The sequence below is a fragment of the Pangasianodon hypophthalmus genome, chromosome 18 (genome assembly GCF_027358585.1).
Source record: "Pangasianodon hypophthalmus isolate fPanHyp1 chromosome 18, fPanHyp1.pri, whole genome shotgun sequence".
NCBI lineage: Eukaryota > Metazoa > Chordata > Actinopteri > Siluriformes > Pangasiidae > Pangasianodon > Pangasianodon hypophthalmus.
In genome coordinates this window covers 10845645-10871300 of record NC_069727.1, presented here as the reverse complement: position 1 = coordinate 10871300, position 25656 = coordinate 10845645, and the positions used below count along the sequence as shown (strand labels likewise).

The 25656-nt window shown below is 37.2% G+C and overlaps 1 protein-coding gene across 1 annotated transcript in view; it reads right to left on the bottom strand.

Moving 5' to 3' along the window:
- Nucleotides 1-25656, bottom strand: part of nell2b (neural EGFL like 2b) — a 64895-nt gene that overhangs the window by 11439 nt on the left and 27800 nt on the right. The window contains exons 10-15 of the mRNA XM_026922638.3: nt 25515-25606; nt 24932-25034; nt 21638-21772; nt 18495-18620; nt 15391-15513; nt 12385-12480 (exon numbers count right to left, since the gene is read on the bottom strand). Of these exons, the coding sequence (XP_026778439.1) occupies nt 12385-12480; nt 15391-15513; nt 18495-18620; nt 21638-21772; nt 24932-25034; nt 25515-25606 (675 nt within the window). The remainder of the gene's footprint in view (nt 1-12384; nt 12481-15390; nt 15514-18494; nt 18621-21637; nt 21773-24931; nt 25035-25514; nt 25607-25656) is intronic.

Sequence of the window (25656 nt, the reverse complement as noted above, 5' to 3'; positions counted from 1 at the left end):
ATCCAGAATGCCAACCTGGCATTGAAAATGGTAGCCCAAATAAACTGCAGCAGAATCTGAGCTTTTGTAACTTGACTAAGACTAAAGCTACCACCCTGTGCTACCTGAAAAACTTGATTCACCTCCACGTGAATGGAAAAGTGAAAAAAAAATCAAGGCCATCCTGCTGCAGTCAACACCACTGAGTTCACATAGTCTCCTATTAAACACATGTATTTAACAAGTTTTTCTTTTTTCCCTCTATGTCCTTGAATCATGCAGTCATAAAGGACTATTATTAGTGGCCTTGATGGAATGTATCAATTAAGCTTCCACGCCATTCAGTCTTTAAGAGGAATAGAGTGGTTACTCTACAGACCTGGAGTCTACAACAACATTGGGCATTATACTGCCTTCATTCGTCTTGGCTACCTCAGACAATATACAGTACCTCTGGGACTTAAAGGGCAGCATGTGTGGTTTATAATGAAAATTGAGTGTGTGTGTGTGTGTGTGTGTGTTTGGGGGGTTATGGGGGGAGGAGGTTTCCTTTTGGTTACTGAGTTTAAGCTTGTGGTTAGATTTAGGTGTAGGTGTAGGTGTAAGCTACTCACTGAAAGACATGCAGCACCATTTTTGACTACTAACAAGTCAAATATTTCAAGTCTGCAATCATGACATGTCTCTTCCGAATAGCAAACATGGCAAACAGAAAAGCTGCGCTTCCAGCTAGTTCTTTCGCTAAGAGAAAATCATGATTCTTTCGTTTCTCTTTTCGTGTGATTTGTACTTTCATTGGGCAATGGTTTCTTTGTTTATTTACTTCTAGTTTCTCCAAAGGTATTTTGAAAATCAATGATTGAGAAAGTAATCCACTGCATAAATCTACATTCTGGGCTAGAAGGAAATCAGTCCTAGCCTGTTGGTTTCACAAAAATGATTAATGATCTACGTTCAGTATTGGATTTAAGCATTGGTATTACTTTAACAGAAAAAACTGAACACTTCCAAAATCTCCAGCTGCATGGTACTGTTACATCGTAAATGCTCAACAGTGACATAGTTACATAGCATAAGTAACTTACCTATTTCTGCTTATAAGATTTTTATTTATATCTAGAGCATTGAGTTCTTCAACTCTAAATTAGCTATGATGCTTGACATGTCACATCATGACCATTATGTGATTGAAATACCAAAAGCTATAATACACTAAGCTATTAAGCCTGTTCTCATTATGTTCTAATTTAAGTCAGCCCCGAAAGTGTCATAACAGCCTTATGTCAACAAAAAATCCACATCACTTGAGACAGATGTTTGATGTCAATTTGACATCATTATTGGTTTATCTTAAGGTGTCAGGTGTTGCTGTTTCCTCTTTATTAACTCCATTCATCAGTATATGGCCTACTATCCTGATCAATTTAGTCATTTGCTTAGATTTTTTTAGAATACAGCTGACCACTGTTTATACCATCTCACAACCTCAGAATCCTGCTCCTGTATATCCAAACAAGTGGGTACACCACACTGTACTGCACCTGGGTGGTGTTACGCCTGAGTATATATACAGCATATATTCTGTTTACACCTCTGTCATATTCGCTGTCACTGTGAAGTTATAGCACACAGGCTTATGACATCTGCAAGCTCCCTTTTATCAGACATCCTCATTACTTTCTTCGTTCCTCAAGATGTCTGAAATACACACTGCCCTTCTTCCAGTACAATTCCATTAGCTTATTTGGTCATGCACACTGATTATTCTAGGACACATGCTTCAGACACAGCAGTCTCTTGAGACCTCTAACTAAAGACAAACATTAAATCAGGACTCCATTGTGTCATTACATAAAACAGGAAATGCTATGTTGCTCATAGACATACTGGGGACTCTAGAATTATGCAGAACAGAATGTCTCAGAATATTCTGAGCTCAGACAAACAGGGACATTGTATAGTTTTATACAGAAAAAAGCACATTCCACCTTCTTGAATAGAGTTATCCGATTTCAGCCCCCCACACCCCACACCCCCCACCCTCCCAGGATGTGTGCAGAGCAACACAGCAAAGCAAAGGTCTGCTGTGAACGCTACTTAATAATAAGCAGCTCCTCCATTTTTTAAGCAACCATAGAAATCACAGTCCCCCAATTTTGCTTTCTGTTGGCTCACAAGCCTGAGGTGCATGAATTCACAAATAAATCTGGTGCAAAGTGAAAGTACCCACTACCAGAAGCAAAAGCATGTCTTTCTCATCTTGCATCCTTTCACCCTTGAGTGAATTGGCTTTTCCGCTGGCTGAATTTTATTTGTATTTGGTCCAACCACTACTTTAGCTGAGAGCAAAGGGGTCAAAAACTGCAAATGCTACAGCTAAACCACAGATGCTGGCACCTCTATTAGTCCTTATTAGTCTTTATGAGTCTTTTAGTGTGTTTATTTATTATTTTTTCCATTCCTCCTTGATATGAATGCTCTCCTTAGTACTCTAAACATCATTCTCTTGGATCTTAGCTCTGATTTTAATACACAACACAGTTCTTTCTCAACTCTCAGATACTGGTGTCTATTTCTATTCCCAATCAGAAATCCTCTCTTGTTCTGGTTACTGGAATTGTCCTCCTTTCCTTTATAATTTACCTGCTTCCACTTGGTCAATTACTTTGGCACCAGGGCCTTAGTTTTCATTGCTATGCAGACAATATCTAATGTTAGTTCTACCACAGCCATATCCACGATATAAAACACATTATTTGAAACAATAAATTTCTTATAAAACAGAGGTCATGAGCATTTGTATCTGAAACCTGTCTCTATTCTGTTGGATAGTGCGAAAGATATGAATAGAACTCTAGTCAAGTCCTCCCATTTGGCTTGTAATGTGAGGTTCATTTTACTCCGTTTTAAAGTTATACTTGGTCAATACTGCTTATATATAGATATTCCTACAGTTATTCCTGCAGCTCTTTTAATATTGCTGTAGTTCTCTTGGCAGCCTCCCTGGTAAATTTTTTTGTCTTGTCCTTTTATACATTTTGGACGGATTCTTGGTGATGTCACTGTGGTGCTAATGACCTTGTTGTTCCATGGAAATTCTCTACTGATCAATACCCTTTGACAAGTGAGATACCATGCATGCTTTGTAAGCTCTTTGCAGACCATTGATTCAGCAGTCAGATGAAACCAAGAAGATGTGAAGAAAATCCTACAGAAACAGCTGGCCTTTATTTGTTGTTAATCAGACTAATTTCATTGATGACAGCTAATTACTTTTGAACATGAGATTGAATGTGATTGGTTCATTCTGAACACAGCCAATCCCCAATTGGCTAAGCGTGTGCACGGATTGGGCAACCAGGTTATCCTATTTTTCCTATTTTTCCCTAAAATGTTTCTGATTGTTTTTCACTTAATTTTTTATAAATTGTATTTTCACATTGAGGATGGGAAAAGTTCTGGCATGATTTATTTTGGTTTCATTTTTTTTACATCATAAAAACCTTCCATTTTAACAGGCGTGTGTAGACTTTTCATATGCATTGAATACCCTTGTTCCTTAAAGGACAGGCTGGCATTTTGGCAGTTTACTATCGATTGAGGGGGTGTTTTCCCAAGCAGAGATCCTGGAGTGAGATCTGCTGGCTTTAATTAGTCAGGAAATGTCATGGTTAGATGGCACTATGCATAATTTCTGTCTTATTTCCCCACAAAGGAAAAGAAGTTTAATGGCCTAACATCATTGGAAACCATTACTTTCAGTGAAAAAGACCCCAGAAAAATGTATTAATGTGAATAAATAAGTGGACATTAGTGGTAGATAAATATGCAAACACTACACAATGATAGTCATGCATACCATTATCTAGCTTTACTATAAAGTGGATAAAGTGGTACCAAAAATGAATGAATGAATAAAAACACTGTGACACTTTAGTCTACATACAGAGATCCTGAGAATACCTGCTCATTGTGTTCAATATGTCTTTAACCAAACTGCATTAATTCTAAGTATCATTTGCAAAAACCAATCTGAATGAAGAAGACACACAGCCTCAGGGTCATGCCATTACCATCAGTGAGTGCTCTTTAAACACCAAGCCCCCTTATTCCACCCTCTCACACAGTCTCAATTATCTTTCACTTGCACTTCCAATCTTATCTCCTCATCAGTCTCCCCTCTGACTAATGAGAGTATTTACATGTACCTTTACATCTCGCTGGGGCTAGTGCTGAGGACACAGGGTCCTTTCGCTGTGTCACCACTGAGTGTTTGCACATGAGTGAAAATGTTGAGAACCAACCCCTGAAAGGCCAAGAGTGCAGGCAAACACACTCAGATTTTTCTGCTTTGTTGTTATATTGTTTGTGCTATAAATTGGCTAACTACATGTAGATAGCTAGCTACCCTGGAAGTAACCACCTCGATTCGATTTGGCAAGTGTTGCTAGCTAACTAACTTGTACATAACTTTGTAACATAATTATAAAGCTGTAAATAGTCGTTGTAAATTACACAGTTGTAAATTACAAAGTTACAATGTAAAGGTTTCATTTAATACCAGTAAATTGATTCAGAGAATTTTACTTGCATTTACCAGGAAGTAATGTGTCACAGTATTTCCATCTCAAATGCTCATAAGCCACTATAAACAGCACCAAACCTAGATGGAAGAATTGATTTAATTCCTATTCTTCCATTCAAGCCTTGTTTTTGGAATGATCTCAGATCATAAATTCTAAGTACCTGGTACTTGTTTTGATACGCGTTCGTCAAATAAAACATTGACACTACTACAATATTAAAAAATGCATAACATTATTGTTAAATTACCAAATGGTAATAGGCCCTTGTTAGGGGTCCAAGTACAGAATTTTGATTTTTAAAATCTAAATCAATTATTTCTTGTTTGGAATCACCAGTTAGCTTTGGATCCTGCCTTATCTGCTTTACCCTGGGCTTTATCAGGCTCATTGTGGATTCAGAGATTATCCTTGAAACATTGTGCACAAGGCAGAAATACACTGTTTTATAGTGACTACATGGTCTCTTCTGAACAATGCAACATAACTGTAATAAATTTAACTGCACTGCAGCTGTTTCAACTCTGTGACTATTGACCCTATACTTTTTCTTCAAGCTGCATATTCTTTTTTTTCAGTGTTCGAATAAAATTAGAATATTATTTGGAATTACTATGCAGCTCAAATATACCAAGGCCATGAAAAGCAAGGAAACGGGTAATGAAAGAGAGTTTATCTGCAAATATTTTTCATTCAAAGCCTATTCATTCGATAATAACTTTCAATCATGGCATTATTGTAATATTTTCTGGTTACACATGTTTCCATTTTTTTTCATTCAGAAAAGGCATTTGCTTTCATTCCTTAGTGTCCAAACTCATATCAAAGACTAACGTTCCCTGTTGATGACTTCTGCATATCTTCCTTGAACGTTTCATTGTTCCAAGATGCATCAAAGGTAGAGCACTCTCAGAAAAAATGTAGTGGTACATTTATAGTATAGAATACAACGTTTTGCCTCAAGGGTACATCTTTTATAGCTTTAACTGGAGGAACAAGAGGATATACTTTGCCTATAAAATACACATAGTTCAACCATACGGCCCCTGATGTACTTTAGAAGTTACACTGACATTGGTTGTTCCTGTACAGTACACTCACAAAACAAGTGTGTTAAATACAACAAATACTGTGTCACTTTTTTAACCCGGTAAAAGCCTATATCAGCTAAAATTCATGCTTCCATACACAAGATTGTTGCTGTATTTATAGTTAGTTCAGCAAAAAATGTATTTTGTTAATAAACATAGCCATTTTTCCCTCCAAAATTTGTTAACTTGCAAAATAGTCTTAAAAACCAATATGAAAAATAATCATGATCATATCATGGGTCATGATCCAGCCTGAAAAAACTGATATGAAATTCTTGCCAGATCATCCACCTCTAGTAGAAACACATATTGTGTAATTTTCTAGCACACCTGTGTGCCTGGTTAAAGTGTATGTACATAGTGTTAGCCATCTATAGCTGTAATATACACTCGCCGTCCACTTTAATAGGAACACCTGTGCACCTGCTCATTTATGCCGTTATCCAATCAGCCAGTCATATGGCAGCAACACAATGCATAAAATCATGCAGATACAGATCAAAAGCTTCAGTTAGTGTTCACATCAAACATCAGAATGGGGGAAAAGTGTGATCTCTGTGATCTTAACCATTTCAGGATTTCAGGACCTGCTGATCTCCTGGGATTTTCACACACAACAGTCTCTCTCTCTCTCTCTCTCTCTCTCACACACACACACACACACACACACACAAACACACACACTCTCTGTAAAATAAAATCTGCATAAAAGGCAGGGACTAGCAAAAGGCAAGGCTGGATATATTCTTTAATTCAAACTGATGAACCCACATGAACACAATAAGAACACACACAGAAACAGTATACAGACAGCACTGCGAGCTCAGGATCGAAGCAGAGACCCAGGACATGTGAGGCAGCAATGCGACCCACTGCACTAAGTCAAAAGATCAAAACAATCAGCTTGTATTAAAATCATGAAGACACTCATGTGACTTACAGCAACATCGCTTGTAACTTGCCAATCAATTATAATTACTACAGACTGTCACAAGACGTCCTCCAGCCACATTACTTAAACATATGTTTAACACATGTTACTGCGTGATTGTGCAACAGTTAAAGATTAGTGACATAAAAGAATTATGCAACAGTAATGGGACTGTGCAATAATTATGGGGTTGTGCATAAATTGCGGGACTGCGTAACAATTATGGGGTTGTGCAACAACTCTGGAGTTGTGTAACAATAACGGGGCTGTGCAAGTACAGCAGGGGTAAGCAATAGGGTTTCATAGGCACACAGGCTGGGAAACACTGTTGTTTTAAATGATGACACTAGTATATGTACATATGTGAATGTATGATTGAATATGCTGTGTGTACAATTGTGTATACAAAGCGCTGAGTCCAAGAAAAATTTCTCTGAAGGGACAATAAAGTATATCTTATTTTATCTATCTTATATGTCCAGTAACCTTATCTCATCCAAATATTGCTTATAATACTGTCTCATAATGCCCTGCTTTACTGGCATTAAATAAGAGAACAGACAACAGACTCCATATACTTCAGATTCAACCTTCAGACCTTTAGTTGCACTACAATGCATAAATTGATGCAAGACAGCTACTGTATCAACTTTTGGTCCCTAAAATAAGTGCACTATTTTTAAAAATGCCTTTAAATCTTTACATTCATTGTCACTGTTTCATTAAAAAAAACAGAAATTATGACACTGTACAAAGGTAATTGTTATAGTTAGAATAAAATTGTCTTGTATAAAACTGTACAAAAACTGTGATTCTCATTGTTATCATTGCAACTTTTTTGTTATCTTTCTGTATATAAACCATTATTTCCTAAGGGGCCTCCTGAGGGGCTGTCTTAATTACACAGAGAGCTCTTGCTTCCAAATACTTACTGGGATTAGATACTGCAAGCTTTATGGCACTGCATTATGAACAAATGGCCCTTAAATGCTGCATCGTTAAAAGAAATGACCATTGAATCATTGCAGGACTTCAGAGTCTTGAGTGCGAAGATTAAAACACAATAGTCTTGTCTAATCAGTTATGCACTACTTTTCATGATGCAGGGGTGGTGACATGGCACTATACCTAATTTAGAGTAAATACAAGGTTAAACAAGGAAGTGCAGTGCTATTACCCAAAAACAACATCACGCTAAAATCGTCGCTGTGTAAAACATCCATTATGTGAGGGCCCAACTTATTATCACTATTTTTTTTCAAGACATTGCTACAAAATATTATTTCTATATTTATTTTATTTGTATTTTTTATGTATTACTCTATGTATTTACTCTATTTGCCTAATAGAACTGTATTATTGTGTAGCAAACATTGTTCTCATTGTAAAACATCTCTTCTTGGTTTCAACAGAGGTAAAATAAATACAAAAATTATTTTAGATAGATAGATAGATAGATAGATGGATTTTTTTAAAATGCCGTCAAAAACAAAAATGTTATTGTTTTTATATTTTTACTTTTATTTTTTTATTTTTATTTTCGCTTCTTATTCGAGCAAGGCATACTTGGCTGACTATTCATTCCAATTAATTCCCTTAACACTTTTTTCATTATTTTCTTTCTTTCTGGCTTTCTAAATGCTAAATCGCACCATATGAAATGTTAAGTCATTCTCAGATATGAGTGTTTCGGTGAGACTTGAGGGTATGAGATTCATTATACAAGTTATTCAACCCCTGAGTTGGAGAAATATCTGAAAGTTGCATTAAATATCTGAAAAGTTGATTATGAAAGAATTTAGTGAGATTGAGTCTCCAGCACTTTCAGGTAGGCCTGCTATCATTAAATTTTATATCTGTCCTCACCTATCCACACAGCCTTAGACTGGCGCTGCTATACAATCTTACCTAAAACAAAACAGATTCAAATGTCATTACCTTGGCTCTTGCTAAAATTCTCCAACATCGAAAACATCCACTACATGACATTTGCTACGTGAAGCTAAGTTTTAATTCAATCAGGCATTTATCATGTCTGGCCTTCTCAGTAAGATTTCTCAGTCAGATTTCTCAGCAAGTGTCTTTCATGTACTGATGAACTGAATGTGCCTGAGCAGATTTGGAAATATTTAAAATCAGATGGAGCAGAACTAAGGTTTAGCCAGGCATCCTGGTCATGTGACACATCTGCCAATCTTCACCAGTTAAAAAGGCAATCTCCACTCACTTGCTCTCAGCCTACAGCCTTCAAACAGCCTCATAATAAGAGACAGAGAGAGAGAGAGAGAGAGAGAGAGAGAGAGAGAGAGAGAGAGAGAGAAATGCTTACTCCGGTGGAGGAAATGTTCATTCAGTTTCTCTGCTTGACTGTGCAGCTAGAACATTACGTGGTGGTGCAGCTTTTCATTACAGACACATGTAGAACAGTAATATTATTGTGAAAATTGTTATTTTTACAAGACCTATTGAAACGAATAGATTTTTTCCTCTAATCTGAGAAAGCACATATTGGCAATAAACGGAAACCTTCTACAATTAACAAACAAGGTTCACTGCCAAAGGATGAAGTTTATTAATACAAAGTCTTTGAGTAGACAGAATAAGATACCAAGGGGCATGTCCCTGAATATTTGCATATTATTGCAATAGTCTAATCTACTTATGGAAAAACAATATTAATGTCAGATTTTACAGAATTAGAAGTTTACAGTAGGAAATGAGTTATGATCATCAACATCATCCACATCAGACTCTGTCTCAACAGCTGAAGAAAAAGTCAAAAAAAAAAAAAAAAAAAAAATGAAACCTGAATCTCATTGTCTGTGCAATCCACTGATCACTGTTCACGCTAACTCTAATTATTAATTCAGTCAGTTCCATTTGGTTCTCTATAATTCTTTGTATTAATGTATTTTTATGAAGTCATTTAAAGTTTTTAAGGCTTTTTTAAGGCTGTCATCTGTACAGGGTGTGTTTTTTCTTAAAGTAGAGACGTCTTTCTTAAAGTGGAGAGTATATTATTGGCATAAAAACTCATTTTTGGTCAAAACACTATCAGTTTATGAGTGTCACTGTCAATGCTCTCCAAGAACACCAGAATTACACAACCAGAGAAGGACAGCAAATTTCACTCACACACATCCTGGCTGCTCTCACACCATTAGCTTTTCGATCTTTCTCTCTAGCTTTCTCTCTCTCTCTCTCTCCCTCTCTCTCTCTCCATGTGCCCGTTCTCTCTCACACACTTCTGTCAATCACACATAAGTGTGTAGGTGTTGTCTTGCCACTTTATATGCTGGTGAACACTCCAGCCACATGTCCTGTTGTGACAGCATTATGCAATAAGCAGTTGCATTGGCTAACCTGTTTTGGCATGGCTATGTGTCCTTTTAAAATTCTACAAGCACCCTTGAATAATGAACATCAAAAACTGTAATCAGTTTAGTCATTGTGATGGATTGCAGTGAATTTGATTGCAGGAAGAATAATTTGTAAACTGCATTGTAGGGTAGCACTGCAAAAGGCTAAAATTGGCCAATTAATCCTGTTGTGAATGCTCCAGCTGGCCATCTTCTTTCAGTATTACTATAAATATCTATGGGTTTGTGTGCATGTGTGTGTGTGTGTGTGTGTGAGTGTGAGAGAGAGAGTTTTGAGTCATGGTATGTGGGGTAACTTTTCAGTTTGTATGATGTTAATTCTTAGATCCATGTTTTTTCCAATTTTAGAAGGATTTCTGTGCAATTTTTTGACTTGACATTTGGTATTAGGTTTTTTAAAGCACTTCACTAAGACAGAACTAGGTGCCACTGGGTGATTTAAAAAAAAAATAGCGGTATACACAATAAATAAATGAGTCTTGTTTGTGCTATTAGTAATCAATGGTCGTGCTGAGTTCTCTAAAGAAAAAATCGACCAGAAAAGTGTTAATTTATCTTCAAGTATAAAGCTGATTAACTTAACGGGAGTGAGACATCAGAAAGCTGTTCAATATACACGTAAAAATCACACAGACGCAAGTTAGCATTTTGTTAATAAGGTAAATAGAGTATGAATGAAAACTCTTTCAGAGGCTCTGTTTGGGATGTTACATCTGATGGGATGTAATGAGAAAGTGTGGCAGATATCTAATATTACAGCAACTCTACTGCAGAAATAGTAATTTCTCATTTCAGAAACATGCTGATTGTTTGGATATATTAAAGCATAGTTTAGATCAGCTTATTCATTACTCAGACTCTTCAAGTGGTGGAGAACATGCTTCTGCAAATTTAATATCAGCTCTTCAGTTCCAGTAATTTGGCATACACAGTCACTGTTCCTGAAGCGACTTTCAGGTTTAGTAAAGCGCTTTACATTTGCAAAATAATGTAATTACATTGACACTGCGTTACATTTTGCACCTTTAGTTAGAAACATGTCAAAGTGCATATCTATATTAATTAAAGGTGAACAAGCAAACCAGACCAAAACGCTTGCATGTTTTTTGAGGGTGTTGTCAAGTCTGCAGATGTTACATACACAATCATTTAGTAAATCAGAGTCTACGTGTTCTAGGGACAAAGCCTCTTAAAAATCAGGCAGTATTTCTATCCTAAGACTGAATACTTCACTGGCTATTCCAAATGTGGATATTTTTGTCCAGACATTCAGGTCTGCAAAAGCAATGGGTTTAATACCACAGCACTTAAACTACTCTAGGTATCGTAGGGTGATTTCACATAGTGTTTAGTCCGTTCGAAATGAACCCTGGTGCATTTTCCTCTTTGGTGCGGTTCGTTTGTGCAGATAAGAATACATCAGTCGGACTCAGGTGCGGACCGAAACAACCGGTCTGAGACCATCCCTGTGAGATGGTGTTGGTATAGTTCCAATCGGTTCGACTGCAGTGAGAAAGTGTTTCAATCTTGAGTCGGCCCAAATATAGGAAGTGAAACAAGCATGCAGTGCGTATTGGGTTGCAGATAACATTTTTCTGTAGATGTGAGCTGCTAAACTGAGCCGCGAGCCACAATCCAGAGACAGACGACTGAGCTGAGTGCCGCGGAATGTGATGAGAGATTGGGACTGACGAACAAAAAGAGAAAATAAACAGTGGATGTGATACACAAAACGTTATAAACTAGTAATTTCTATAATTATCCAGTAATGCATACAGTGTCGCTCTGTCCTCTCAGTGCTCGGGTGATTTTTATGATTTCCACACACACTTGGCAAAAGTTTGTTTACTTTTTTGATTGTTGTTTTTCTGACCAATGAATGACCAATCAATGAACTCCTCAGCCAACATTTTATCACTTTTTGGTTCTTTTTATTATGTGCAGTGAGAAAACAAACCGAATGACAAACCAAAAGTGTCAATTTTACTCAGACTTGAACGCAGGAATCAGACTAATAGATGTGAAAGCACCCTTATTTTAATGTTGGTAGAATGTTTTTAAATGCTCTGCTGTATTAGATTATGTTATTTCATTTGATTTCATCAGTAATGTTGTAAACATATGCCAATTTAATTGACCTTTTCTTTCACATAGATTTACTTAGACAAATGACCAGAGGTGTAGAGACAAACACACAGACAGCATCCTTCACGATAAAAGAGAAACAATAAGAGCTTCTACCTCATTCTGCCGCCCCAGAATGCACTGTATGCATTGTGTGTCAAATTCTACCTCACAATAGTTTTCCATTATCATCATTATTCTATCACAATAGAATCCATCATCTTGCCACATTCATAAGCACAGAACCTTACAGAATATATGCATATGGTCCATAGCAGTTGGTCACACACTCTCACCTGTTTCGCATCTCTTCCCAGTAAAGCCTTGTTGGCAGATGCATGTGTCTGGAGCCACGCAGGAGCCTCCATTATGGCACAATTCATCACACTGTGCTGCAGCAACAAAGAGCAACACATACACATACTCAGGTGTGACCAAACAAATAGATAAAAAACTCTTTAAGGATGTTCTAATAGTTTATCAAGGTTTACAACATTACAATGATAACAGCTTGTAATAATGACAATGATTGTGTTTGACAGCTACTAATATATGTAATAAAATGAATTCAGTGACATTGTACTGTATGTCATCATTTCTAGTGTACTGTGTATGTAGCACTTGTTTACTTGCAATCTCTCACTAGCTTATCATACATACAGACTAGTGACAAATTAAAGGAACTTTTTTAAGGTATCGGGCCACCATGAGCCGCCAGAAGAGCTTCAATATGTCTTGGTATTAATTCTATAAATCTCTGGAACTGTACTTAAGAAATGAACATCATTCTTCCTAAAGATATTCCCTCTGTTCGTGTTTTGATGATGATGTGATGGAGAGCGCTGTCTAACAGCCCAAACCCCACAGGTGTTTAATTGCTATGAGATTTGGTGACTGCAAAGACTTTCACCATTGTTATTCTCATCAAACCACTCATTGAGTTCTCGTAGCCTGTGAATGGGGACATTTTCAGCCTGGAAGAAAGCATTCTGATCAGGACAGAAATGTTTCATCATAGAATAAAGGTGTTCAGTCAGAAAAACTCTGATTTGATTTCCCCTCTCTGAGGGGACAATTAGAACTAAAACCATACCAGTAAAAGGACCCCAAAGTATCTGCATTTGTTATATTTTTCCCACTCATTTATTCAGATTGTTCCTTTAATCACCTGGATTTACTGGATGTTTGGCTTTTGTATGGAAGAGAGGGCTAACTAACATACAGTAGATATAAAAAGTCAACACGTCCCTGTTAAAACTGCAGGAATATCTGGCAAGTATTAGTCACTCCCTGGATGTGACAACAATTTCTCGTATACTTCACTTGTCTGGGCTATGGCTTAGGGAAAAAAAAAACATCCGAGCCCAGCTTTATTTTGACACAACAATCACCCCAACCCATGAAGCAAAACTTGTTATGGTCTGATGAAACCAAGGTAGAACCTTTTTGGGCATAATTCTAAAAGATACGTTTGCCACAAAATAAGACAGGTTATCATCCAAAGAACACCATAGCCACGGTGAACCATGGTGGTGGTAGTATCATGCTATGGAGCTGTAGTCAAGATAGAGGGAATCATGGATAGCTCCAAATGTCAATCTGTTAGACAGCTGAAGATAATGAAAGATTTTACCTTCCAGCACAGTAACAACAAAGGAATGGCTTCAGAAGAAGAAGGAAATGAATTGTGAAATGAATTGATGATGGCTTAGATTTTTCCGGAGCATTTTTTGTACTTTTTTTCCTTTTGATTCTTTCCTAAAACATTTCCATTTGTTTTTCACTTGAATTTTTTTGATTGCTATATCACATTAAAGGTGGAAAAAGATCGGACATGATTTATCTTGGTTTTATTTTTTACATCACAAAAACTTGCAATTTTAACATGGGGTGTGTAGACTTTTTATATCCACTGTAGCTAGCACATAAGACGAGTTATAACAGTTACAATACATGTATTTTAGGACATTAGGCAGCTTAACATAGAATTTCATCAAAAGAGGCAGTTAATATGCATTTGTGAAAGTATGATTCAGATTGGAAAACAAGGCATGTGCTTTTTAGCACACATAATATTACATAATCTATAACATATATATCACATAATCTATAACTATATAGTTATAGATGTTAGTTAGAATGTTATAGATTATGTAATATATACAACTATATATTACATAATCTATAACATTCACCATGTTCCATTCGGATGATAGCTGGCTAGATAGATGTCATTTTAGCTGGGATTTGTGTGCTAATAAGATGAAGGCTTGCCTATATGAAAGGCAGCAATGTTAAGTTATATGTTAAAGTGTTTAATTGTTTAATTGTTTAATGTTTTGTGGACCGTATATATTACAAATACTCAGCATACTCATTAATCAAAAAAACACTGAAATGGCTGTATAAATTCAAGAATGACACCTTGAGATTTAAATATAATTGAATACAAACTTCACTATGAACTTTGTATTGCCACAGTGTTCCCTTAAACTACAGAGCTGTTGAATTCTCATATCTGATTGGTCAGGAGGGGATTATTTTCCTATAACAGCTCTCTGACAATAGAGCCAGTATTAAAGCATCGTTCAAATATTTTACTGTTTCTATAGAAACAGCTCACCCCAAATAACCCAAGGCTAGTAATAAATGGTTTAAAAAACATGCTGTTATTTAGCAAAGATAAATTGTTGATAATGGTGACTGATATGGTGATACATGGAATTAGATGTTGATTTAACATTTATGGAAGGAGTCATCACTGTAACAGTAATGCTGTAATAGGTTTTCCAGTACAGGAAAGGACAGAGGATTTTGTGCTTTTCAGTTTCTCCATAACATAAAAAACAAAATTTTTTCTTCCTTTTAACTTCAAGAGAGAGAGGAAAAAAGCGAAGCTGATGAGGGAATGACTGATTATAGCTATTCTAATGTAAGTGATAACAGAAACTGACCTGTTTCACAGATGTTTCACAACTCAGGAAGCATTGTTTCAGGAAAACAATCAGCTTCAGTGTGTCAACAGTGTCAGACCACCCTGTCTTTGATTATTTTCCTATAACAGCACACCCCTTCATGGCTGATTACTTACATGCCCAATTGAGCAGCTAGGTATTAAGTAGTTCGGGATTAAGTAGAGGGTTAAAGGCTCACTCCTATCAACCCCTGCCCATCCTGAGACATCTCAGAAATTATTACCATTTATAGAATAGATAAATCTATTAAGGTTTTTAATTTTAATCCAAATTTCATGGATGCCTTGTCTGGTGATGTGAGTGCTATGCAAATGGTTGTTAGCTCACCTCTGCAGACGGTGCCATTACCCAGGTACCCTGGTTTGCAGGTGCAGCTGTGTCCTCCCACTGTATTAAAGCAGAGTGCGTTCTCATCGCAGCTGTGTAGTCCACTTATACACTCATTATGCTCTGGAAATAGACACAGGCACCACAGAACTATGAGAAATTGTAAATTAACAATACACACCTCCATCAGCTAACTGAAACCTGAACGAAACCTCGTTCCTAGCCTACTAAAAAAAAATCAGTTCTCTCCCAAGCTTATTAATTTTTCTGCTTGGGAAAAAGAGCTTAAAGGCTGCCCATGGGTGCAGAGCGGCTTGAAGGAAAGGAAAGACTTAGAATTCTAGAGCAGTCATTTATCAAGTGTGAGACCAGAGTAAGAGCCCAGCTACAGCCCAGCTAAATGATTCTCATTAATATTAATGAGTCTTGAAATGCACTGAACTGTATATACAAGTCATAACTGTATATAACTATATATAATAAGTGATAATGTATATATAGGATTAGGAAACACTGTACCTGTAAAACTTGCAGCAAGTTTATATATCTTGAATATAGCCAAATCTATCTGGAATTTCCTAATAAAAGATTACAGTAAAAGATTATTAAACCTATTTCTAGACTTTTTTTGTATTTTCAAGCTTGAAATAGGCAGATAATTGTGTTTATTTTAAGCATTTATTTCTAAAAAGAAGCAAAATTATTCTATTATGCCAACAGAATAAGAAAATATAAAGTTTGAAATGAGTAAAATGACTAGACATAGCATTAATAATCTTATATTTGGTTTATTGTAATCGTATAATAGGAAAGGCAAGATCAATTTGAATATATATTCTAAGATCCTTGCTAAGATCTCTTTTTTTGCAGTGAGTATATACCAAGTTGCTCTGTAATCAATATAATAAATGACTTGAGCAAAAAAATTATAGCACAAATGAAATCTTTTGCCAAAGCTGTACACAGCATTGGCTGGAAATCAGAAAGATAACTAAATCCACTCCTTCTCTCCAAATTTCAGAGAGAACAGAACAACTAAATAGGGCCGAGTCCCAAAAGCATCAGAGTAGCCTGTCTTCATAAATCATCATAATTGACCAAAAGACCCACATACTTTATCTTCACTTATACATTAATAATACCTCATAAAGCTACAATGAAATATTATACAAACACAACACAACCCTACCTGACAGCCTAAAAAAGCAGAAATAATAATCAATAAGAGTGACGCTTATGTACTGCAACGCAACATGTTAATTTTTTTAGTGAGGGAATTAACTGAAGTAATTTACTGAAACTTTTTTTTTAGAGCTTATAAGAAAGTACTCTTAACAAATCCTTACAAGGACGTACCCATAAAACCTTATGAATCTGGGCTTCATAGTACCACTGAGCTACAGAGCATTCAGGAATCACAACCAAGATTGTCATGGTTGACTTTTAAAGCTCCACTCCACTGCACAAAGAGTTGTAGCTTTAAAATATTTGATACTTTCAACTTTAAAAAAAAACTTCATTAGCAACAGCCAAAATGATACCAATGGCCTTCATAAAGCCTTAATTACTTCAGATTAAAATTCTTTTGAATCCACACCGATTAAACTTAAAACACACACACACACACACACACACACACACACAAAGACAGACCAACATGAAAGCAGTGAACATGAAACCATGTTCATCATAGCAATTAAAACAGTAAAGTACTGATTCTAGTTGCAATGAAGGCTGTCATTACCAGTAGTTGTGGTCTAAATACCAAATCTCAGCACAACAGTTATGCACGTTTGCCTATTTGAAAGAATGTGAAGTATAATTATAATTTCACTTTCAATTTCCAATTTCCAATTAGCATTTCCATTTATTATCAGAAATGATATTGTAGACAGGCATTTTTTTTTTTACAGTGATATGTGCTAGAGGGGTAATGGCTAATGTAGCACACTTGAGCCCTGCTGTCCCACGTGCATTGGATATAAAAAGTCTTCACACTGCTGTTAAAATCGCACGGTTTAGTGATATAAAAAATGAAACCAAAATAAATCATATCAGATCTATTTCCCACATTTAATGCGACACAGCCACCAACAAAATTCAAGTGAAAACCAAATAAAAATGTTTCAGGAAAAATAAAAGTAAGAAAGAAAGAAAAAACTTACAATCACCTGGTAGCATAAGTGTGCACTCCTCCTAACTAATACTTTGTTAAAGCACCTTTTGCTTGTAACAGAGCACTCAGTCCTGTACATGCATTGTAAGCTCTTTTTTGGAAAAATTATATGTTACTGTGGATCCATGGTCCCAAAGACACTAGCACAAATAAAAAAGCCCATGGTTGTGCTGTGTTCTGTGTGCTGATGAGATTGTTACAGAAATTTTACAGGTAATACTACTTTAATCCATTAATCAGGGTTTTATTCCCAGCCTGCGGATTGTCTTGTTATTATCCCAGAAGAGTAATAGACACTGTTCTCTGTGGGCAGTTGTGCATATACAGTAAATGATTGAAAGTGCTAATGATTCCCTGCTTTTCTGTACAATGTAATAAACATTTTTCATGCTAACGCTTGCTGGAATGAGTTATACACTGTTCCATTGGATCAGTAGCAGAAGGGGCGCAGAGCAATTTAGCATTCACTCTTGCATTAATAATCGGGTTTAATTCCATTGGCTTTTTCATAATTCGATTTATTCAGCCGAGTCGATTTGGGAAACATATATTAAAAACCAAGATAGCATAATATTCAGCAAGGCATCTCTGACTTGACTGGATGATTGGCCTTTGAAAAAAAATTACTCAGTGGAGCTAATGAGATAACACAAAAGAAGACTTTAGCATGTTTTGGTGCAGTTTAGCCCAGCCATACAGCAGAATGCTTATTCCACCAAACTTTAGCAGAAGCACAGTGCAATAGGAGGGACAAATTATACTTCCTGGAGCAGTTTTTGATACATACAGAAAAAGTACCTATAAATGAAACCCACACAAAAACAAACAAATAAATCTATTTAGAGGCACAATCTATCTGCACATGCTCGTATACACATACTCTCATGAAAAATACAGAAACTACCAAGCAAAAGTAGTCCTTACTCACCAGTGCAGGAGTAGTCATCAATCCGGATGTAGCCTTCGTTACACACACACATGAATGATCCTGGCGTGTTCACACACACAGTGTTTTCCCTGCAGTAATGTTTCCCCTCTGCACACTCATCAATATCTGCAATCCAACAGCCAAAAAAGAGTGAGCACAGCACCAACATTCACTCGCATTTTATTAGCATTAGATTCGAAAATGTTCTAAAGATTTCGCACACTGCTTCCTAATGACCTAACATTCTTTTTTTTTTTCTTGTAATGCAAGAAACAGTTTTAATGTATGTGATTTTTGTTGCTGTTACTAATCTATACACTGCAACAGAATTTTGTCATCAGAATCATTTCAACTTCAAAATCATTACACACACTAATTTAGTTAAAATAGGTTTTTTTTTTTTTGGGACTATGCTCAGTGGAAAATAAAGGAATGAAAGAATACAAGGCATCTCGAGAACATATTTTTGGGTCAAGGCCCCTTTAACTATTGCCACACTTTCCTGTCCAAGCACCAAAGGTATATGCCCAGTCTTAATTTTACTGTTTCACTTTGTATGCCTCTGCCACCAAGTGGTGGAGGCATTTTCTTAGTGGTGGAGGTATTATGTTAGGGGTGGCAGTATTTGGGGCGGCAGTATTTGGGGCGGCAGTATTTGGGGCAGTTGTGGCCTAATGGTTAGAGGCTCAGACTTGTAACCCAAAGGTGAACCTGAAGATCCTTGGTTCGAGTCTCAGGTCTGGCAGGGATTGTAGGAGGGGGGAGTGAATGACCAGTGCTCTCTCCCACCTTCAATACCATGACTGAGGTAAGACCCTTGAGCAAGGCACCAAACCCCCAACTGCTCCCCAGGCACTGCAGCAAAAAAAGGCTGCCTGCTGCTCCGGGTGTGTGTGTTTACTACTGTGTGTGTGCACTTGGATGCGTTAAATGCAGAGCACAAATTCCAAGTATGGGTCACCATACTTGGCCACACTTCACTATTCACTATTATGTTTTCTGGTTGTCCATCTGTCTATCCATCTGGGATTCTTGTTAGTGCAATATCTCAAGTATGAGTGGTTCAGTGTTTGTAGGATTGATATGGAGTCAGCACTGTAATCAGCAGATAAACTGATATGATTCTGGAATTGATCCAAACATGATCAAGGTCACAGCAAGATCAAATGTTTGAAACAGTTTTTCTTCAATAATCTCCTTCCTGTTTGTCATACAGAGATGTTACTTATACATGGACATGTCCAGAAACTCTGGTTTTCAGGCTATCTACGATTTCTGCCATTGGTCCGCTCATGTTTCTGTCCATGCATGAGTCCATGTGTGCATCTGTCTGAGATTCTCATAATTGAGTGATAATTAACCTTCTGTATATGTTGGTTTTTGAGTATGAGTGCTCATAACACATTTACTCATTCAATCACACATACACACACACACACACACATATCTGTATTCCAGCATGTGAAGCAGCGCACTGATTAGACACACAAGGATGATGGTCATAATGAAATACTCATTCACTGGGAAACTGAGTATTCACCAGAACTACTTCTCTCTCATTAGAAATCTTTGAGCCTGCTTTCTCTTTACTCTGCGTGAGACGGATCTCTAAAACTGTCAAAAGCACAAATCAGTTAAAGGTCTGGCAAGAAGCACTGGCTGATTTTCTGTTATAACCAAATATCTATCTGAATCTCTGAATCTAAGATTTAGAGGTTATTTAGATTATATATATATATATATATATATATATATATATAATATATATATATATATATATATATATATATATATATATATATATTTATAGATATATACACACACACACACACACACACACATATATATATATACACACACACACACACACCGATCCGCAATAACACTGACAGGTGAAGTGAGTAACATTGATTATCTCGTTACAATGGCATCTGTCAAGGCGAGGGATATATTAGGCAACCAGTGAACAGTCAGTTATCGACGTTGTTGTGATGGAAGCCGGAAAAATGGGCAAGTGTAAGGATCTGAGTGACTTTTTACAAGGGCCAGATTGTGACTAGACAACTCTGTCAGAGCATCTCCAAAATGAGAGGTCTTGTGGGGTTTTCCCAGTATGCAGTGGTTAGTACCTACCAAAAGTGGTCCAAGCAAGGACAATGGGAAGCAATGGCTAGCCCGTCTGGTCCGATCCCACAGAAAAGCTACTGTAGCACAAATTGCTAAAAAAGTTAATGCTGGCTACGACAGAAAGGTGTCAGAACACACAATGCATCGCAGCTTGCTGTGTATGGGACTGCGCAGCTGCAGGCGGATCAGAGTACCCATGCTGACCCCTGTCCACCACCAAAAGCAACTACAATGGGCACGTAAGCATCAGAACTGGACCATGGAGCAATGGAAGAAGGTGGTCTGGTCTGATGAATCACGTTTTCTTTTATATCAAGTGGATGACCGGGTGTGTGTGTGTCGCTTGCACCTGGCCTGGGGAAGAGATGGCGCCAGGCATCAGGATGCACTATGGGAAGAAGGCAAGCCAGCAGAGGTAGTGTGATGCTCTGGGCAAATCTCTGCTGGGAAACCTTAGGTCCTGGCATTCATGTAGATGTTACTTTGACACATATCATCTACCGAAACATTGCTGCAGACCAAGTACACCCCTTCATGGCAACGGTATTCCTTAATGGCAGTGGCCTCTTTCAGAAGGATAATGTGCCCTGCCACACTGCAAAAATTGTTCAGGAATGGATTGAGGAACGTGACAAAGACAAAGGTGTTGACTTGGCCTCTAAATTCCCCAGATCTCAATCCGATCGAGCATCTGTGGGATGTGCTGGACAAACAAGTCTCATCCATAGAGGCCCCGCCTCGCAACTTACAGGACTTAAAGGATCTGCTGCTAACATCTTGGTGCCAGATACCACAGCACACCTTCAGAGGTCTTGTATAGTCCATGCCTCAAAGGGTCAGAGCTGTTTATATATATGTATATATAAATTTGTGTATATATTCTGCTAGGAACTTTTGACTGCATTATTCCCTTAATAAAAACTAATTTCCAGAAAATGTGCTCCAAATGTGCCTGGTATTAAACATCTGCTGAGCTGAGGCAGGTTTGCTCATTTCCTGAGCGAGTCATTAACTACCTTGGCAGTATGCGCTGTCATCCCTCGCTGCCCGGTAGCCGTCTCGGCAGCTGCAGCAGGCTCCTGCCTCCAGATTCACACACTCCGAGTTCTCCACACAGATGCTGCTGTAGCCATCGGCACAGAAATCATGTCCTGCAAGAGAGACAGTAGAAACACCACTTAAAAAACATATTGGTGTGTGTGTGTGTGTGTGTGTGTGCGTGTTTGTGTGTGTAGGGGAATGTCAGTTCTAAAAGTAGCTTAGAGGTGTCAGGGACAGGAGCGGGTAAACACTGACTATGCCCAATGTTTATGTGTATAATGAGCTGAGGTAGCAATCTTAAACAGGAACTAATTAGAAGAAAATGTGTGTGTGTGTGTGTGTGTGAGAGAGAGAGAGAGAGAGAGAGAGGCAGAGAGAGAAACTGTTTCCTAGTGTTTTACATGTAAAACCTTCTATGCAAATACCTTGATTACCCTTATGATTTATTAGAGATAATTAGAAAGTAGTGCTTTCACACTCTTTTGGGTCAAAAAACAAAGGTTTTCAAACAAAGCACAAACAAATATCCAAATAAGTAAAAATTACAAGGAATATTATAAAAAAAGATTTATTAGTCATTTTTAATGTTTTTGAACTGCAATGTGGACTGTTTGTAATTTAGAACTTTCTTTCTCCCTTCTTTTCTATTTATCTCACTTTAAACACTTTTAAGGAGAATTGTCACATACTATTTATGCTTACTTATATGTTTCTGTAAATAGCAAAATAAAAAACATCTCAGTTTATGTAAATCTTAAGATGAGGATGTATCTTCGAATGTACACATATGTACAAAACCCCGTGTTTTGTGTGTGTGTTTGTGTGTGTATAAAGAGCATATGTGTGATAAAATTTCGACATTTTCTACTATATCTAGTTCAGAAAACTACAGGCTTCCCTGAACTGAAATACATTTTTTGCATTTTCAACCATAACTTTTTGGGTTAACACAAAAAGAAAAAGAAAAAAGAGAGAGAGAGAGAGTGAGAGGGAGAGAGAGAAAATTGCATTTAAAGATTTTGTTCTAATTGCAGCACACGAGCATCACAGACATTTTGACAGATGGTATCTGATTACAAACTGAATTAATTAGTCTTCTGTCTGGTTCACTGTGGCATGTATCTATTTACCAACTTGATCCAAGCCTGACATTCACCATGTGAGGAAATCACACTTAGGCATCAAGGTTTTCAACATCTTTAGGCAGGCTGACTGTTTTTACCACCATGTTCATTAAACTGCTACGTTACCCAACATGATCTTTGCAGAAGGAAAACTTTTCCAAAAAAAAAAAAAAAAAAATTATGTCTTTTTTGCCAAAACCCAATCATTTTTGTATTTTTTTTTTTACCAGAATTCAGCCACAGCAACATCCAATGGGTTTTCCCAGACCATCACACATATACAGTATATACAATATGTACAGTATAAGAAAGTATCTTTATACTGTATAACCACGTGTAACATAAACAGTGGCCTGAAAAGCTTTCCTGAAAACGGGCCATGATGGAACTACACATGCTGTTCTGGAGCAGCCATGAAGCTCAAAGACAAACTTGTCTCTTAAAGAAAGATCAAAGCAGAAGACATGTGGACTCACTGACCTGGACCTTATTCACCCTCAGCTCTGTACTCACCTCTACCATCTGTGGCAAGATCTAAGGCTCCTCGATTTTTATGTACACAAGTTTGCTGTCTTGTTTTTCCTATTAAGCTGTTGTTCTATGTAATTTGTACAGTGGCTGTAAAAAGTCTACTACTAGTCAAATAAAGATCAGGTGTTTCTGTAGGATTTTCAAAAGGTATCGATCAGGAGAGGGGTACAAAATAATTTCCAAAACATTACATGTACCATGGAACACTGTGAAAGCTATCATCAACAAGTGGAGAAAATGGGGTACCATAGTCACATCACCAAGAACAGGACATCCCTCCAAAACTGACAAAAGGACAAGAAGAAAACTTATCAGGGAGGCTGCCAAGAGACCTACAGCAACATTAAATGAGCTGCAGGATTATCTGGCAAATACTGCTCACTAACCACATGTGACAACAATCTCTCATATTCTTCACATGGTTGGGCTATGGGGTAGGGTGGCTAGAGAGAAGCCCTTTCCCACAAAAAAGACAAAATCTAAGCCTGCCTAAATCACTCCAACCATGTAGCAAAATGTGTTATAGTCAGATGAGATCAAGCTAGAAGCTAGAGATCACCCAAAGAACACCATACCAACGGTGAAGCATGGTGGTGGAAGCATCGTCCTTTGGGGCTGCTTCTATTCAGCTGGGACTGGGGCTCTAGTTAATCAAGGAATCATGGATAGCTCCAAATACCAATTTATTTTGGCACAAAACCTGCAGGCCTCTGTTCGACAGCTGAAGATGAAGAAAAGTTTCACTTTCCAGCACAGTAACGACCCAAAGCACAAATCCAAGTCAGCAATGGAACCCAGAGTTCAGCATATGACATCAGGTCATACAGTTCATTGTTTCAGGAACATAAATACATAATAAACTCATGATCACTAATTTTTGTTGCTAACAAAATGCACACTTTCATGGAGGCATCCATGTTGTTTCCCAGTTTGTAGCTCAAACATGCTGAAATCAAGCACAATAAAGGTCATTTATTGTCCTGCACTTGTCTCACACTGTTGTGTATTTGCACTTTATGTAGCCTTGCGTACTGTTCTGTGTTGCACCCTGGTCCTGGAGAAACAACATTTTGTTCCAATGTATACAAGTTGTATAGAGGAATAACAATAAAAATCCACTCGACGTGACTTACGTAATTACGTAATAAAGATCAGACTTACCACTTTCAAGTTAGTTTGAATGTAGCATTAATCATTTTCATTTTCTATGAACATGAAGTGTTTTGTCATTTTAATCACCTTTGGTATGACGCATGAGTGAAATGCAACACACCATGTCTCTCACTTCCACATTAATTGGCTACTGTATAATATATCAGTGTTCTGTTAGGGAAATTATGGCAATCTGATGTAACGTGGTCTGGTTATACATGATTAATCTAGACTCTGAGAGCAGAAGACAATGAACAAACTGCTGCAAGATGAAGATTACTAATAGATTGTTAATATTCAGTTTTATTCATTTCAGTTTTGCTGCATTTATACAGTCTTATTTCTTCAGATTTATTTTGTCCAATAGGTACCTTCAGGCTACCTAAAATTTTTCTGGCTGCTCCTGTGTGTGTGTGTGTGTGTGTGTGTATGTGTGTGTGTGTGTATGTGTGTGTGTCTTACCTTGACACACTTTACAGCAGCGGTCTGTGAGGGTTATCTGCTCTGATTCAGGGCAGTTGAGCTCTGGACAAGCAATGTTTTCAATTCTTCGCATCTTACGGTCCTGCCCGCCCACACATACAGATACACACACACACACACACACACACACAGATATATAAATATGAGAAGGACAAACTTGTATTCTTTTTAAGAAAGTGCCTTAAATTGGTGTTAAATTTCTTTCATGGGATAAATTACACAGAGAAAATCCCTCTTTCAGTAAACTATTCTATAACAATACAATTTAATTACTTATATCTTAGCAGGCCGTAATTAACAATCTGTTATCTGGAATCTTTCATTTTAGAATAGCATCTAAAAACTCCATATTAAGTAAAGAAAATGTAATATGCTAATAAGCTAGAAGTTACATTACATTACATCTTTGACCTCTTATTTGCTTTGTGCTTTATTTACAGAGGTTTAGATATATTTTGAATCTTTCAAATTTGTAAGAAAGACAAACTGTGTAGACTGATTTTATTGTAAACAAGCTCTGAATCAGGCTAACATTAGTGTATTTCATGCAGCTCCTGCTTACCCTGCACTCATAAAGCAGACAGTTTCCTGTAGAGTCACGCACGCTCTTCCGTTCCCCTTCCACATACACCCTCCCTCTGAAAACACACACAGCTAGAGACACACAACCACAGAGAAAGAGACACAGAGACATGATCAGCGAA